At 38.1% G+C, this 17,072-nt stretch overlaps 2 protein-coding genes across 2 annotated transcripts; both read right to left on the bottom strand.

Moving 5' to 3' along the window:
* Positions 1-437: 437 nt before the first annotated feature.
* LOC134664708 (uncharacterized) lies at positions 438-12,860 on the bottom strand. Its single transcript, XM_063521453.1, has 7 exons — positions 12,845-12,860; positions 9,547-9,844; positions 7,306-7,402; positions 5,479-5,586; positions 3,704-3,811; positions 2,881-2,940; positions 438-965 (listed from the first exon to the last, which is right to left on the bottom strand). Exons 1-7 carry the CDS (start codon positions 12,858-12,860, stop codon positions 924-926), a joined length of 729 nt encoding a protein of 242 aa, XP_063377523.1. The 3' UTR covers positions 438-923.
* On the bottom strand, positions 12,532-15,314 carry LOC134664309 (uncharacterized). The gene has a single exon (XM_063520878.1). It carries the CDS (start codon positions 15,301-15,303, stop codon positions 14,797-14,799), a length of 507 nt encoding a protein of 168 aa, XP_063376948.1. The 5' UTR covers positions 15,304-15,314; the 3' UTR covers positions 12,532-14,796.
* Between the last annotated feature and the right edge of the window lie 1,758 nt (positions 15,315-17,072).

The raw sequence follows: 17,072 nt of genomic DNA on the forward strand, positions 1-17,072 counted from the left end.
GTTTAGGTGTTACATAGTTACATAACTACTAATTTAACAAACACTGTACCTTCTTTAGTCGCTGCAACTATCATCTGCAAAGATGCTGTGGCCAATGATGAAGATGATATAGATAGGTATTTTTTAATTGAAATATCAACCGTTAAGTTTGGTTTAGTTTAAAAACGAATAGAAATGTTAATTAATCATTTGATTATAATCATTTCGATCAAAATAATATTTTTTTTAATTTTCCCGAAATTTCCCGATTTCCCGGGATTTCTCGGAACTGGTCCTGACCCAATCCCGGGAAATTTGAAACCTTTCCCGAGACTGATATTGCATGCCCTAATTGTCAACTAATCTTCATCTCTTCATCTCAGCCATAAGACGTCCACTGCTGAACATAGGCCTCCCCCATAAATAGGCCTCCCCCTTAACATAGGCCTCCCCCTTAACATAGGCCTCCCCCTTAACATAGGCCTCCCCCTTACATACTACAATACAACTAATACATCGACCGAAATGAGTGACTTTCGTTCCTCGGTTAACAAATTATTATTTATTAAATTTTATTATTGAATTATAGGTATAGCAGGTGAGTAGGTATTTTCCAAAGTTTAAATTTTATCCTTACCTACTTAAAAAAAGGTTTTATTAGTATCTACTCATTTTATTAGTTTCGCTACTCATAATGCTACTCTGTAGCTAGTAAATAAACATGAAATAAATTAACTGTGTGGTGTAGATTGCTTCAAGTTGCAGTTAGGTGAGTTTTAAAGTTATGCAAATTACTGGCTCAAAAGTTGAACAAATGCAGCTGTAGTGGAACGATTGTATTTCTGAAGGTATTAGTTTAATTTCTAGTCATCATCATCATCATCTCAGCCATAAGACGTCCACTGCTGAACATAGGCCTCCCCCTTTTTTACGATTCGTAATTTCTAGTATATCACTGAAAACAGAGAGTACGATGACTTAACAATCTGAAACAAGATAAAAAAAGAAATTAGCAGTTTTGACTTGTTTACAATATTAGTGTTGGTAATTGCTATAACTGTTCCAAATTTTAGGAATCTACGTCAAACGGTCTCTGAGAAAATCGCATGTAACTGATTTGCAAGACCGAAGTGATTCCATAAGTGTTCCGTGAACAAAGTTTTGCATGGAACACTAATAAGTTTTTGGCAAAAATTCCATTTTTGGTACAAGCTTTTATCGTTGACTGTACTTCTCTTTACAAGTTTACACAGTCAACTAATACTCATCGAGACCATTCTAAAAATCCCAAACACAAATAGGTTGCGTTGTTTTATCACAGAGTTCTTATGACCACCTCCTGTATCCATCATAAGATCAGCTCGATGGTACCATAATATTGCATTGTCATCCGACTTACATATGTATGCAAATTTTCAGCTTCATTGGAAGTCGGAAAGTGGGTCAAATTAAACCTGCAAGATTTGACCCGTACAAACATAGTTAGGTTGTAGATATTTACATACATAGGTACATTGTAAGTTAAATAAAAGTTTGTAATAAGTTTTTGGCAAAAATTTCATTTTTGGTACAAGCTTTTATCGCTGACTGTACTTTTCTTACGACAGACAACTAATACTCATCGAGACAATTCTAAAAACCCCAACCACAATTAGGTTGCGTTGTTTCATCACATAGTTCCTATGGACACCTCCTGTCTCCATCATCAGATCAGCTCGATGGTACCATAATATTGCATTGTCATCCGATTTATACATGCATTCAAAATTTTAGCTCAATCGGAAACCGGGAAGTGAATCAAATTTAACTTGCAAGATTTGATTACAGACAGACAACGGTCAGGCCCCTGTTTCACCAACGTGACAGGTGCGACGAATTGTAAAATCACTGTTGTTGACGTCACAGGCATCCATGGGCTACGGTTACCGCTTACCATCGGGCGGGCCGTATTCCTGTTTGCCACCATCATTGTATTATTAAAAAAAACTTTATGATATCAGAAAAAAACAGGTATTTCTCTTGCTATGTTTATGACAATTGTCACAAGAAACACTACAATTGTCACGAAATTCCGACATATAACTCATTACCTGTCAAGAATTACCTACAATTCTTCTAAATCTTTGACAATTGTCAGAAACTTCGCAGGAGAAATATCTGTTTTTTTCCGATATAATAAAGTTTTTTTAAATAATACAATGATGGTGGCAAACAGGAATACGGCCCGCCCGATGGTAAGTGGTAATCGTAGCCCATGGATGCCTGTGACGTCAGCAACAGTGATTTTACAATTCGTCGCACCTGTCACCGATGTGAAATTGGGGCCAGGTGAAACTAAATAAAAGCTTGTAAAAAATCAACGATTACCTATGTAATTTATTAAGGTGAGGTGGGGTAAGACTAACACAGGTAGTTTATTTTGCTCGGGACAAGACAAAAAGTATGAGGCTTCCATACAAATGACAGTCTTACTCAGGTCAGCCCCGGTGACAGTTTATCCCACCTTACCTCAATAAGAAATGTAGGGGTGCAGAATTAAACTAAAAAGTAAATAATCGGCCAAGAGCATATCGGGCCATGCTCAGTGTAGGGTTTCGTAGTTACTATTCTGTCAAAATAGGCCAAACGGGGCTATTAGTAAGTATCATGTAGGTTCATTACAAGCATAAGGGAGTACCTTTGCACCGCTTTGTACGTCTTTTTATTAAAAAAGAATTTTTGCAATTACTTAAAAACTACTGGACCGATCATGCATGCTATATCATTCCTTGAAAGTATGTTTTTATTAATCAAGCTTTTGTGTCACGTTTTTTTTTTTCATATTATCGCAATACATATGGCGAAATTTTAAGGCTTTCTAGACTACGAAACCCTAAAAACTGATTTCTTTTTGATATTTACCGCAACGTAAGATTCATATGACAGTTCAATCAATCCGAGCCCTTTTATCAGTACTGGTTTCTGAAATAAAAAATATAAACATTTTTAGATTACCATAAGGTGTAAATCTAAATAGTCTTTAAAAATAATCAAATGGCAAGATCCAACATAATTATAAACATTTTGTCGTCTTGATTGGTAATGGTGGTAATTCACTGTCCAATGTCAGTGCGTCTCACTCTCTCATTAAAGCAAAATGTGAGACGGAATAGGTACATATTGGACAAAGAAATTGGATACCTAGGTGGAATACCACCCTAAAGCATCTACAGACCCGAGCAGGCGTTTCAATGTGAGTTGTGAGTTGAAAAAATGAAAAAAAAAAAACCGGGCAAGTGCGAGTCGGATTCGCGCACGAAGGGTTCCGTACCATAAAGCAAAAAAAAAACGGAAAAAAATGCAAAAAGAAAACGGTCACCCATCCAAGTACTGACCACGCCCGACGTTGCTTAACTTTGGTCAAAAATCACGTTTGCTGTATGGGAGCCCCACTTAAATCTTTATTTTATTCTGTTTTTAGTATTTGTTGTTATAGCGGCAACAGAAATACATCATCTGTGAAAATTTAAACTGTCTAGCTATCACGGTTCGTGAGATACAGCCTGGTGACAGACAGACGGACAGACGGACGGATGGACGGACGGACGGACAGCGAAGTCTTAGTAATAGGGTCCCGTTTTACCCTTTGGGTACGGAACCCTAAAAATGATTGTGTTCAATTAAAGGATGATTAAAAAGTGGTAGTGTGTTCTATATGAAAATATAAATAAATGTTTATAAGAACCTGTGCTTGCGCGATGGCGATGGTGACCAGCTTGCGCACACGCACCGAGGAATGTCTGGTGCAGTTGTACCAGCCCGAGTGGAACATGGCTGCTGGCAGAAGAGTCGCCTGATAATAATGTACTTACATAAAATAAGATTGTTGTAAATGACTTAATTTTTATTACCTACTTCCTTATAGACTATAATGGTTATGATAACTCTTTAACTGTACAAACAGCAACACTCCTGACTGTACATCGGTGGACCTTCTTATAAAAGGCATAAGGTCCACCACGTACAGTTAACAATGTGGACGATGGTACAAAAACAGTGTTCTTATCCACCTAAGGGCCCCCCCACATCTGGCGTCTTTCGAGCGTCGGCGTCTACAATTCTATGGCCGACGTCGACGCAACGTCGACGCAGCGTCGACGCAACTGCGCAGCGACGTCATTCTCCATAGTGCTGGACCGACGCCGACAGACGCCGACGCTCGAACGACGCCAGATGTGGGGGGGCCCTAAACCAGCTTCCATAATCAGACCATATTGATGGTGTGGTCGACTTCACAAACATCTTTATAAGCCAATGTTTAAAAAAAATAGATATTTTCATGCCTTTATTGTCTGTGTTTTAGACGCGTGTAAATATATTTATGGATCGTTTACTTGTAAAGATGTTTGTGTACCATAACATTGCATTGCTATAGAATTGACCTGTGTCGGTACCTATGCAAAATTTCAGCCTAGCAGACTATCGTTTTGTAAAATTTGCCCTTGGGACAAAGTTACTAAGCTTCTTAATACCGATTTACTTAGTCTGTTATTCTAATGCGAGGTTTAGACTAGCAAGAACGTTCATGCAATTTTCATTACATTGCGGTATTAGGCCAAGCGCGCACCACGATTTTTTGTCGCGCGATAATTTAGTCGCAGAAATGTAACGTATCAGTTTATATGGCAGTGCGCGCATATGCGACAAAAAAATCGCAGCGATTTTAAAATTGTGATTTGTCACATTTTTCCGCGACTGCTCGCGACGCGATTGTCGCAAAGTGAATTGCAGCATACGGAGTTGTATGGCCCCGCGCGCACTGCGATAATAAAATCGCACCCGGACCTCAGTCGGCATATCGCTCCCCAGGCGTCAACATGTCGGAACCTGCTGCTGAAGACGCTAGATGTTGACCATTTAATTATGGAAATAGAAGGAGATCACTTTTGTGGTATAAATATTTACTCAAAGTCATACAGCGATCACATATTAAAGACAACGTTTCATGACAAACGACTGGTACGAAATTCATGTTGAGAATGAACAAAGCGTCGACTTTTTCGTCGCAGTGCGCGCAGTGAATTTTCTGCGATATATTACAGCGCGATTCTAAAATCGTGTCGCAAAAACTAAAATCGTGGTGCGCGCTTAGGCTTATCTGATCAAACTTTTGAATGCTATTTACGTAAATTGCAAAATATAACATAAATTGCATGCAATTTCTTGCTAGTCTAAGGGCTGATTTAGACGATGCGAGAACTCGCGTGCGAGTTTCATACCATTGCGGGTTTAGATTGGTCGGTTGAATTGGACGTAAAGAAAGACGTAATCAACAGTCCGCAAAGTAATGTAAGTAACTAAAATCGCAAGCGAGTTAGCGCACCGTCTAAATCAGCCCTCGCCTCGCTTAAATTAACACCGATTTAATTTATCTCTAGGTATATATAATCTCCAAATCAGGCCTCAGAAGCTATGACTATAGTTCTGTCTGTTCTTTTAAGATATCTTGGCGAATTTCACCTCGATGTTGACGTCTCCAGCGTTCCATAAGAACAGTCCAGTGCCGATCAGGATTGCCATCGCCATGAAGATGATCGGCATCATGGCGGCAAGCGTCCGCTCCGTGGACTAGAAAACAGAAATAAATAGTACGAGTACGTGGGTGAAATGCAAAACTGTTCACGTCTTTCCTGTAGACATACCTAAAAGTTGAAAGTTATAAAACTGCCCAACATAATAAATAATAGTTTGTTTACAACATAAGCAGTTTGTTTAACATAACATATTAATATCAGTGTGTTTGTGCAATATATTAATAGTTTGTTTAGTTAAAAGTTGAAATTGTAAATTGAATCGTGTAGACATGTTCTCATTTATTGATTTATGTAAATTATGTATTATGTAATGTGTAGGTACCTAGTTTTTATTTAGAACATGACGATCATTAAGAGATACTCGTACTTCGTTATTGCCGTATTTTTTTCTGACGTGAATGGATAAAATTGTTGATTGACATAAAGATTGATTAATTTTAAGACATTTTTTAATGGAGCATTCCACAGAAAATGGTCATTTTAAGTGCATCTAAAAATTGTCCAATAAATATTTCTTTAATGCAGAAGTATTCTTAAGACACTAAAGTTATCTCTTTTGAATATATATATTTTTTTTAATAACAAGTCCCGTAGTTGTTCTTGCTGCCACTCTACCTTGTTGGTAATATTGAAGATAAATTTTCTGGATTAGCATCCAACTTAGTACCATCCAAGTAGTATCTTTAATTTGTAATACATATAATGTAGGTAGGTAATCGTAAATATGTGTAATGCTCAAACTGCAATTAGCGCTATCGTTTTGTTCAATTAGAATTATTTTTAATAGGTGACGATGATCCTTATGTCATTATGCAGCCGTGCTATGGCCAAGTCATTATACGTATTACAAATTGAAGATAGCTTATTGATACGGTTTTAACACCCCCTGGCACTGATTAAAATAACCGACTTGGTTTCACATTACATCTCAAAACTTTTTTGTAGCAAAAGCGTTGCGAGTTGCGAGACTTGCACCTTTTTACATGTAATGTTTTTGATGGGATTTTTTATTTTATCTTTAAAAATCCATACGATTAGTCCCGTAAGAACGGTGGAATGCTCCTAATTTGTATCTATTAAATAATATTATGTAAATATGAATGACGATCCATATTATGTACAGTCGACGTCAAAGAGAAATTTACAGCCAAAGTAACAAAAAAATGTTTACACGACCTAAATGCTATGACAATAAAGTCGTGTAAATAATTTTTTGTAACGTTAGTCGTAAAGATCTCTTTGACGTCGACTGTACCTACCTACTTAATATTATGTAATATGTTTGCAATAAATGCTTTTGATTTTGACTTTTGTCAAATTTCTAAGTATTTTTTGTACGGTTATACATTTGTTGTTTGGCGCAAGTTCTTAAAAGCTGGACAAGTGGCTAAGAAATACTGAATTGTCACTCAAAAAGTGGATTCCTCAGCTGATGGCTCCTCTACACGATGGGCCAGCGCTGGCCACTCCAAAGGGACGCAACCATGCGGTAGAATAAGATAGCAATATCACTTGCTCCCTCTCACGCGTAAATGCGTCCCTTGGAGTGCCCGGAGCTGGCCTATCGTGTAGAGGAGCCATTAAAAGCTGGACAAGTGGCTAAGAAATATTGAACTGGCACTCAAAAACTGGATTCCTCAGCTGAGAGTTCGACCACAATAATACTCTTTAAACAGCGACACTCCTATCTGTACATCGGTGGACCTTATTACAAAAGGCATAAGGTGCATAAGGTGTGGGCGATGATACCAACCATCGTCTGAAGCATGAGCAGGCCGAGTGTGCAGACGTTGATGATCACCTGACCGCTGAACGCCACGCCGCCCGTCAGCTGTATCTGCCGCGTGCACCTACAGGACATTTCCATATCTGGAGAGCGATTCGGACTTAACACATTTAAAAGCCTTTTCACATTATCCGATCCAACATCGGATGTAGGATTTTACATCCCCGTAGTCAGGCCGGGGGGGGCGCGCCCGGGCGCCATCTTTATAAGTCATAAATCCTCCTCGCCGTGTCCGACGATGGCGACTCCTCCAAATGTTTTAATTAGGAAGATGGAACGCTCTAATGTGACTTGCAAAGCCAAACTTGGTTTTGAAGATGCGATCGCAAGGTCCGCAGTGGAGCTGGCCGGCTGAGTTGTAGGTGTAGGTATACGAGGGCTTCGGTCGCGTCTTACGGAGATGGCGCTTAGCATCTAGGTCTTCTAAACGCCGCTGCTCGTATCGTTCTACTGTTTTATAAATAGTTGCGCGCCATTCCGTTCTCTGCAACGCAATCTCCTCCCAGGAATCATTCGGTATACCGCAAGTTATTAGGTGACGCTTGAGGACGTCTTTGTGGCGCAGGTACTGACCCCCCTGTTTCCTTTTTCCGCTGGAGAGTTCTGAATAGAATACAGCTTTGGGTAATCTGTTATTGTCCATGCGCACGACGTGGCCACCCCACCTTAGCTGGTGTTTGATGATAAATGCCTCGATACCAGGCATCTTGACCCCACGCAGGACTTCTGTGTTTGGTATTTTGTCTTGCCACTTTATGCGCAGAATTGAGCGAAGACAGCACAAACAATTGTTGGTCCGACAGCTGACGGGGGGTTCCGACGTGGCCGAATTTATCGAAAGCGCCTTTCCGATATCGGAAGTCGGAAGCCGCCTATGACAAAAACAAAGGCACAGGCACACGCCATTCGCATTCTCATATTATTATATCTGCCTTTTTTGTGTTGTCTATCGTTTTTTAGTAATGAATATTTTTAAAATGTATGTATAAATAAATACCTATAGAGAAAGATATATAATGCTTAATTTTACTTCCTTAGACATCCGATATCGGATCGGACAATGTGAAAACGCTCTTAAGGTGACGATCGGATTCAAACTGCACCAGCATTGAGTGTGTAGATTAGCTACACAAAATTTTTGTTTCCTAATATTTTTTGTTCCTGACGGTGACAAACCTAACCTATCGACTTAGTGTGACTATAGTGAATCTTGGATCCGTTGCATCTAGGGTTGCCAGATGGTCGGGATTTGGCGGGATTCTCCCGATTTTTAGCATGTGTTCCCGATTCCCGACAAAGTATAAACTGTCCCGAAAAACAGCTTCACGTTATAAAACAATAATTTCAAGTTCCGAACTGTCGTCGAGCTGACGTAGTGCCAATAATGTAAAATATCGTTGGTTTTTAATACAATTACTTTAATTTGAATGATTTTTTTTTCCCGACTTAAGTCCCAAAATCCCGAAAAAATTATATTGTTTCCCGATAATAGCGCCTTTCGATCTGGCAACCCTAGTTGCATCTCTAATATTTTCGTCACAGCAGTACTTAGCATATCACCGGCCTCATACACCGACCGTCGTATAGATAATGACAATTAATAAAATATTGCCGACCGACCGGTCTGGTCTAGTGGGTAGTGACCCTGCCTGCGAAGCCGATGGTCCTGGGTTCGAATCCTAGTAAGGGCATTTATTTGTATGATGATACAGATATTTGTTCCTGATTCATGGGTGTTTTCTATGTATTTAAGTATTTGTATATTATATATATCGTTGTCTGAGTACCCACAACACAAGCCTTCTTGAGCTTACTGTGGGACTTAGTCAATCTGTGTAAGAATGTCCTATAATATTTATTTATTTATTGCCAATAAGACGGCTTACCCAGCATTTTCTAAAGGGTCCCCACAGAAGTTACGTGCCACGTGCCTTAATTGTTCCTAAAAAAATTTTGCTTCTCGTCATACCACAGACCAGGGTGGGGCGACTGCCCCACCTTGCCCCACCGTGGGCACAGAATAACTAATAATACTCCGTTGGTACGCCTTTGCAGTTGAAGAGGTTGATTTAAATTAGTCAGGACTATTTGTTATAGTCTTAATGGGAAATCATACATAGGCTGCTTTTCCACCGAGGTGGGGATGAGAGGGGACTCGTAAACTCTCCATACATATCCAATGTGTGGATGTAGACATTCTTTACTCACCATAGCGAGATAGTATGCATTTTAACCCCAAGTTTAAAAGCATTTTCATATTTCCTCTCCTTTTCCTCCTGACTGCCACTGCCTTCAAATATATCGTTCAGGTCTTCAAAATATTTGCACAGATGCTTGAACTGGTGCGCGATAGTAATGGTGCTGGTGATAATTAACATGTAGAGGACGAGGACCCGGACCATGAAAATCAACCAGACAATGTAGTGGACTACGCGAGCGGTTGCGGCGATAATTCTTCGGTCTTCAACGTCGGGCCATACAGGGATCATGACGGTGAAAGTCGCGTCTGAAAACGTTAACGGTCAGAGGATCCATTTGCATTGAAGTACCTACAACTCGACTAACAACTTTTTTTTAAATGAAGGTTGAGGGAAGCGATGGCTGCGTCATACTCGTGAACGGGTGCAGTTTGTGGAGACTGGTCTATTTAAGCTAACACGAGCTATTACTCGTATATGTAGTAACTTTTTTTGAGTATAATTATATTGAGTTGAGACACCTCATTCGTTTCTAGTTTGTTTGTTTTTTTTCTCTTAACCTTTCGAACGCTAAACGGCGCATCGCATCCATTTGCCGTACCACTGACGCCACGGGAGTAAAATTTAGTTTTGTGAATAAATAATGCCAACCTAAAAGTGGGGTGTTTTTCAGTAGATTTTCATCAAAAAACGATCGACGTCAAATGCCTCGTTGTTACGATTTTGCGTTGACGTCAATTGCCGTCTGTGGCGTTCAAAAGGTTAATGAATGTTTTAATTATACAGGATTTAGACTCTTGGAGACCCTATTAAAAAAAAAATTCAAATTCAAAATTCTTTATTCGATAAAAACATGTACAAATGATCAAAGGGATGGAGCCTCCCTGTAAGCAAAATAAATGCTTGTGTTGGGAGACACCGCTCTTCCTTACATAGGTAACTAACTATAACTACATGGTAAACTATTTAACTAAACTTAACTAACTAAAGTAAGCGATAATACCTTTTCGGCATAAATAAATAAATAAACAAAGTGCCTTACTCTACTAACAAAGAACCACCTTAGAGATATTCTGTCTGTATCTGTGTGTGTGTGTGTACGTGTGTGTGTGTGTGTGTGTGTGTGTGTGTGTGTGTGTGTGTGTGTGTGTGTGTGTGTGTGTGTGTGTGTGTGTGTGTGTGTGTGTGTGTGTGTGTGTGTGTGTCTGATCACGAGTGTGTCTGAAGGATCACCGAATTACATTCTCTGTCTCATCGTATGTTTTTGTTTTTAGCCAGTTTATTATGAGCTTTTTACAGTCATGATGTGGTTTTGAGTGAATATCTAGTAGTTTATTTATTTTCTTATAGAGATGTGAGGCTTGTATCTGGTATTGTGAGCTAGCAAATTTGGTTCTAATAGTTTTAGGTAGCATGGCTATGTTCGGTATTAGTCTTCTTTTTTTTTTATAGTTCGGGTTATATGGCAGAATCTTGTGCTTTTTTAAGGTTGTATGCAGAATATATAGTTTCCGGACCGACATAAGTCCACTGATTTGGTACAGTAAATCAGTAGGAAAAGTAATCTTTTTAAAGTACATTACTTTAACTAATGCCCTTTGTGCTCGTTCTAAGTCTATAAAACGGCTTTTTGCTCCACCTCCCCAAACGGATATGCAGTACACTAAGACAGACTGTGCCAGAGATGTATATATTTCATTGAGTATATTACGAGACTTTGTTTGTGTTGTTATTATCGTCCTTGGCACAACGTGTCTCAGTGTCCTAAATATCCAGAGCAGCTTTCGAATTCTACTGATGACCCGATCAATATGTGAGTACCAATTTAAATGCTCATCTAATTGAACTCCTATACATCTCTAAGGATAATTTGATTAACTGTATAATCTTTTAGTTCTGATACTTAGAGACATTAACACCTCTAAATAATTTTAGATTTTTGTTTTTGTTGTTTGTATTTTATTATACTTATGTATTATAGTTTTTTTTGTAACTCGACATTTAGAGGTTTTACACATCTCTAAGTAGGTTATAAGGACTGTATCGTTTATTATAAATACAGATAAAACCTGGTCTAACTGTTGACGTGTGTATTATTTTGTATAACTATGTTCTTAAGGTATAATCTGGGGGTATTTTTAAGCCATATCTGATATAAGAAGGTTTTACATTTATTTTATTTTAGGGACTTTATGATGATTTTAATACCGTCTAGCAAATGTAATTTGGACAAGCCTGTCGAGCTTAATTTGAGACTATTTCACCGATTCCTTGGTACGATTTAAAGAAACAAAAGGTTAATATGCTGCCAAAATATGCCATCTAAGTGTCCTTTTCATGATTGCTCAATTGAACATCCACAGAATAAATGTGGTGAATTTTTATCTTTACATGAAAACTACTTTTTATGCAACATTTTGGATTCCCGTCAATTTCTGATGCCAGCGAAATGAGGGAAACAGCTAAAAGAATCTACCGAAATCCAAAGCCTAATGGACATTCATGGCGTTGAACCATGGCTAGAACAGGTCGATAGAAATGCTCCATGATGGTTATTTTGTATACCAAAGTCGGGGTTGTCGTAAGTAACATGCCATATTCTCTAAAAGGCCACCAAGCACAGATCCAAATCTTTTTTTCCAACTAAAAGAAATGATTAGACTATGCCCAGATGTTTCGCTTTACGAATCATATGTAATTGCTGTTTACATAGTGCGATTTTTTTTGTGTAATATCTCGTCTTGTTCGCAAACCGTAAATTTTCTTGTAGTATTTGTCCAAAATCGTTGTAGTTACTCGGGAGGATTGGGTAAATATTGTCCAAACCATATGCTTTACGTGATCTCCCAGGACGAAATGTTACTTATTATTAAAGCACTAATTAAACTATATGTGTAATTTTTTAATAAAAATATAATACCAGAAAAAACGGCTAAGTAAAGTTGTATTCATAATAAACGATACAGTCCTTATACTTTTCACACCACTTATTCGGAAAAGAGCGTTTTCTTCCCTGCTAGGAGGGATGAAAGTGGCACTTTTCCTCCCTGCTAGGAGGGATCAAAGTAACACTTTTCTGTTCTAGCACAGTATTTTTAATTTTTTTACACATTATTTTTTTAGTTTAAATAATCTGTTTAAGCATCAGACTGTGACAACACTAAGATTTTTTTATTTTCCTCATAGTTGATGTGAAAAGGCGACTCAAAGGCGACGAACCATCTCAGAAATTCTACGAGGTGATGAGGAAAGCGATGGACCGGAATCGATGGCGAGAGTGTATTCGTGCCCGATCAAAACCCACCAACCACGATCATCAGTCATGATGGATGCGACCAAGAAGATATGAAAAACAGTATGTGTCACACGGTATCAAAATTATTTCGTCTTGGGCGTTAACACTTGAATCCCTCATTACGATCAGGATTCAATGTACTCCCTTGACGGAAATATATCATTTTGATTCTATGAACTACTATTTCACCACACCAGTTCGGAAAGGCTTATAGTAACAGTACCAGTCATGGGACATTTAAGAGGGAATTTGGAGTATTTGTGATATTTCCCTAATACATGTGAATGGTCTACCGCTTAGCGTATTGAAAGATGAAAGTCCTACCCGTCTTTCATGTTTCAGGCGTGTTGTATCAAAGATACTGCAATGAGTTTCCACATACTTAACAAATTAAAACTATGCTATTTTTCTCCAGTCATGGACACCAAAGCTCCAGTAATGGGCCCCCCAGTAATGGACACTGCTCTATCAGTATAAAATATTGAAATAGGTCATCAGATCTGGTCCATGTTATCATAATATTGCATTATCATCCGATTTGCATATTTAATTACGAATACAAAATTTCAACTCAATCGAAAAACGGGAAAGTGGCTCAAACTCGGCTACCAAGATTTGACCCACACTAAAAAATGATATTAATTTATCCGAAGTCCGAGCATACCTGGTTGACATATTTCGTAACTACATTTTACTTCTGTATTGTTTAAACATGAAATGATGGCATGGCAAGCATCATTATGTAAATTTCCCATTATAGGAGGTATGCAGTTTTACAGCTCCTATAATGGGATTGGGCCAAATACCACTATTTTTTTACATGTGTGGACTCACAACATAGTATGTTGTATACCTTATCTCATGGTAAATGCAATTAACAAAACACATTTTAGTTTTCATCAAGTATTAATTAATTAAAATTTAATAAATTAACTCACCTCTCTTAGCGAAGTTGTTAAGAATTCGTAGTGGTATTTTTTTTCAGTGACACGACAACTTTTGGATTGACGCCAATTTCTTAAAAAACAACCAAATTTAATAAAAATTCAAACTGAAACAGCTCTAGGACTCTTATTTATGATAATATACAGGCAGTGTTTATAAACTACTTTTAGACACTTATTTTACAGGATTTGTGGTTTTTTGTCCCATTACTGGTTCCACGCCCATCATAGGGTACACTACTATACTTGGCACTTCAAAAATTGATAGCAAAGTTGCATTTAATTCACAAAATGAGGCAAACTAATCAAATACAAATTTTGAGTTGTTTTCTTATGTTTGCTAGTAAATTTGACTTTTAAATGATGATTTTGGATGATAAATATTTAATAAAATTCATTTGGATTTTATTTGGTTTGATTTTGTTGCATATTTTACATTTAATATTTGCTTTGGGTTGGGTTGGTGTGATGAAAAATGTTGTGTTTCACTCGACGCAAATTTTGTTTAACCCTCGTGCTTTGAAACCCTGGGAACGCTCAAGATTCCATTTTTCGAACCACACGCTACGCTCGTTCAATTTTGGAATCTTTCGCTTGCTCGTGTATCAATATTAGCACGAGCGGTAAAACTTGTTGTTTAACCGCTCGTGCTTTGCCCCCTTGTAAAACAAATAAAATAACTATTAGTTTGAATTGATATGCTTTGCGCTTAGATGTGTTTTATAATTTTTGGACACTTTTTCTCTCCTATAAGGATGAAAAGGGCTCGCGATCCTGACTATATAGAAATAACAAAAAAGATCACAATATATAAAAATTTCAAAAAATAAAAAAATGCTCATATGGGGTGAAAGGGCCTCGAATATCGAAACATGTGTAACGGTAAATTAAAAGATACTCGTATTGATTTTCCTAATGAACTAGAACAATGTTGTCATATTTAATTTTATTTATGCGACAAAGGCATGTTTAGGTATCATTTCCCGTTTCACGTTGGATCCTAAGAATAAGTAATAAGTACTCACTTGTTGTAACTCTGAAACCCGTAAGAAACCACCGCAGAGCTGACCAAAAAAAGCGCAATCATATACCGAAACGCTGTTCTATGCATCATTTCCTCGATGATTCCATCGTTAGAAACCTCCTTCAGCCTCGCAGCAAATGTCACCAACTCTCTGACCAACTCTCTCATATCCGGCTTATAATATAAAATGTTTACATAAACCGTATATGAAATGCCATTAACACACGTCAATAACATTCGATCGGTGCTCTGCGTTTCAGTTAGATTCGGCTGCGTCCAAAAAGCACCGAAATGGGACATAATAAACAAAATTATTATGACTTCGAGGACTGGATTTATTGCGTTGTAGATTTTCGTCAATATTGCGGGACAATCCATGTCCTCTAACCAAAAGTTGTTACCGCCGCCCAAAAATGCGATCTTGCAGATGGTATGGAAAAGGCCATACGTGCGATTATCCTTTGTGAGCGTCATGTTGCGTGATGCCTTTTTGATACGTGGCATCCTAGCGGCTACGAAGGTCTTAGTGCCAATAAAATTATTTTGCAAATCATAGAGTATAAAAGAAGGTAATTAAGTGCCGACCGTATTTAATAATTAAAATCAATGAAGCAACGACGTATTTAATAGGTGGATAATCTTACACTTTGCCTCCCTTGGTAATTGAGTTGCATATTCATACTATAGTTATTACAGGGTGGATAAATATTTTCCACTATTTTTTAAACCCTAGGTCCATGAGGTCCCGGCGCACACAAGTTGTTGACAGAAATCGCGAAGCGTCTGGTTGACGTAACTGGTGACCGAAGAGCTGGCGGCTACCTCGCTCAACGTATCAAGCATTGCGATACAGCGAGGAAATGCCGCCAGCATCCTTGGTACAATGCCTCAAGGACCTATTTTAGATTTAAGCTAGTTATAAATGTCGTTTAGTAATACCACTGTAAGTATACCTACTTATATCTTGTATGTAAATAAATTATCTTTATTTTCCACTTAAGGTAACAATCTTTACATCCAAGGAGCATTATTCTTAAAAATTACAACAACGTTACATTACAACAAATCTAACTACTTACATACCTACATAATGTTTGAGAATGTATATGTAAATACGGCATACGAATAAATAAAAAAGCATTTTTTTTAATTTATTTATTACAAAAAAGGGAAGTTACAATCATTATTGCTACCTACTTACCTGCCAATATGATTGCTACCTACTTAAGACGAAACAGGGGGTGAGTTTTAAATAATTTAGGAAAATATACCCGTCTCGCTAACGGAAGCGGCTCCTAAAACTAGTGTGATAAGGACAAGGCGAAAAATTCTGCGTAAAAATCTCAAAAATCGAGGTTTCGTAGTCGACTGTTTCCTCCTCCAAAACTTAACCAATCGTAACCAAATTTGAAAATCTAAATGATTACGAAATTAACCGTGTCGGACCGTTTTGCTTTTTTGGTTAATTGATATCAGTTTTGAATAGGTACTACGCCTCTCATTGCGGCATAGTCAATGAGCTCATTTTGGCCATTTTTGAATTTGGCTCTAGCGCCTTAAAAAACAAAAATATCAAAAAAAGCAAAACGGTCCGACACAGATATTGACAATATTAATCTGTGTTGAAAAAATCATTGCTCTAGTATCAAAACCCACGGAGGAAACAGTCGAGTACGTTTGTATGGAGAAATGACCACTCCTGTTGGCTCTTAATGCGCGAATGTGACACAACTGCAGCTGCAACTGCTGCAAACCTTCAAGAAAAGAGCGTACTCCCATCTTAAAGGCCGGCAACGCGCTTGCAACTCTTCTGGTGTTGCGGGTGTCCATGGGCGGCGGTAATCGCTTACCACCAGGTGATCCGTCTGCTCGTTTGCCTCATATTTCATAAAAAAAAAAAAACACCTGCAAGTGACCTGCCAGCAGCGGTGTCGCTGTAGTCATGAACAAATTGAATTTGTCTATGAGCTTTTACTACTCTAAGTTTTTCTGTTTTTTTAAGTTACACTTGGATAAGTATTATAAGCATGCTGTCCTTCAGTATATCACGGAGAATAGAGAGTAAGATAGCTTGACAATCTGAAACCAAATAAGTAGGTATAAAGACATCGGTTAGATTTCGACTCCTTTCGCAAAATGTCCCTGGATTGCTATTCCACCCTATGTGTCTATGTACCTATTGCGTCTCACATTTTGCTTAATGAGAGAGTGTGACGCAATGACATTGGACTAAAAATTGAATATGTGGAATACCATCTTCAGCAACTTTTAAC

The sequence above is a fragment of the Cydia fagiglandana genome, chromosome 5 (assembly GCF_963556715.1).
Source record: "Cydia fagiglandana chromosome 5, ilCydFagi1.1, whole genome shotgun sequence".
In the NCBI taxonomy this organism is placed as follows: domain Eukaryota; kingdom Metazoa; phylum Arthropoda; class Insecta; order Lepidoptera; family Tortricidae; genus Cydia; species Cydia fagiglandana.

What these genes read in the sequence shown, in the direction of transcription:
- LOC134664309 (XM_063520878.1), bottom strand. Translation starts at nt 15,303, where the DNA reads ATGCCACGTATCAAAAAGGCATCACGCAACATGACGCTCACAAAGGAT.
- LOC134664708 (XM_063521453.1), bottom strand. An exon ending in ATGCATACTATCTCGCTATG is followed by an intron (nt 7,403 to 9,546) that starts GTGAGTAAAGAA and finishes AATGTCCTGTAG; the next exon opens with GTGCACGCGGCAGATACAGC. An exon ending in TGCTCATGCTTCAGACGATG is followed by an intron (nt 5,587 to 7,305) that starts GTTGGTATCATC and finishes TCTGTTTTCTAG; the next exon opens with TCCACGGAGCGGACGCTTGC.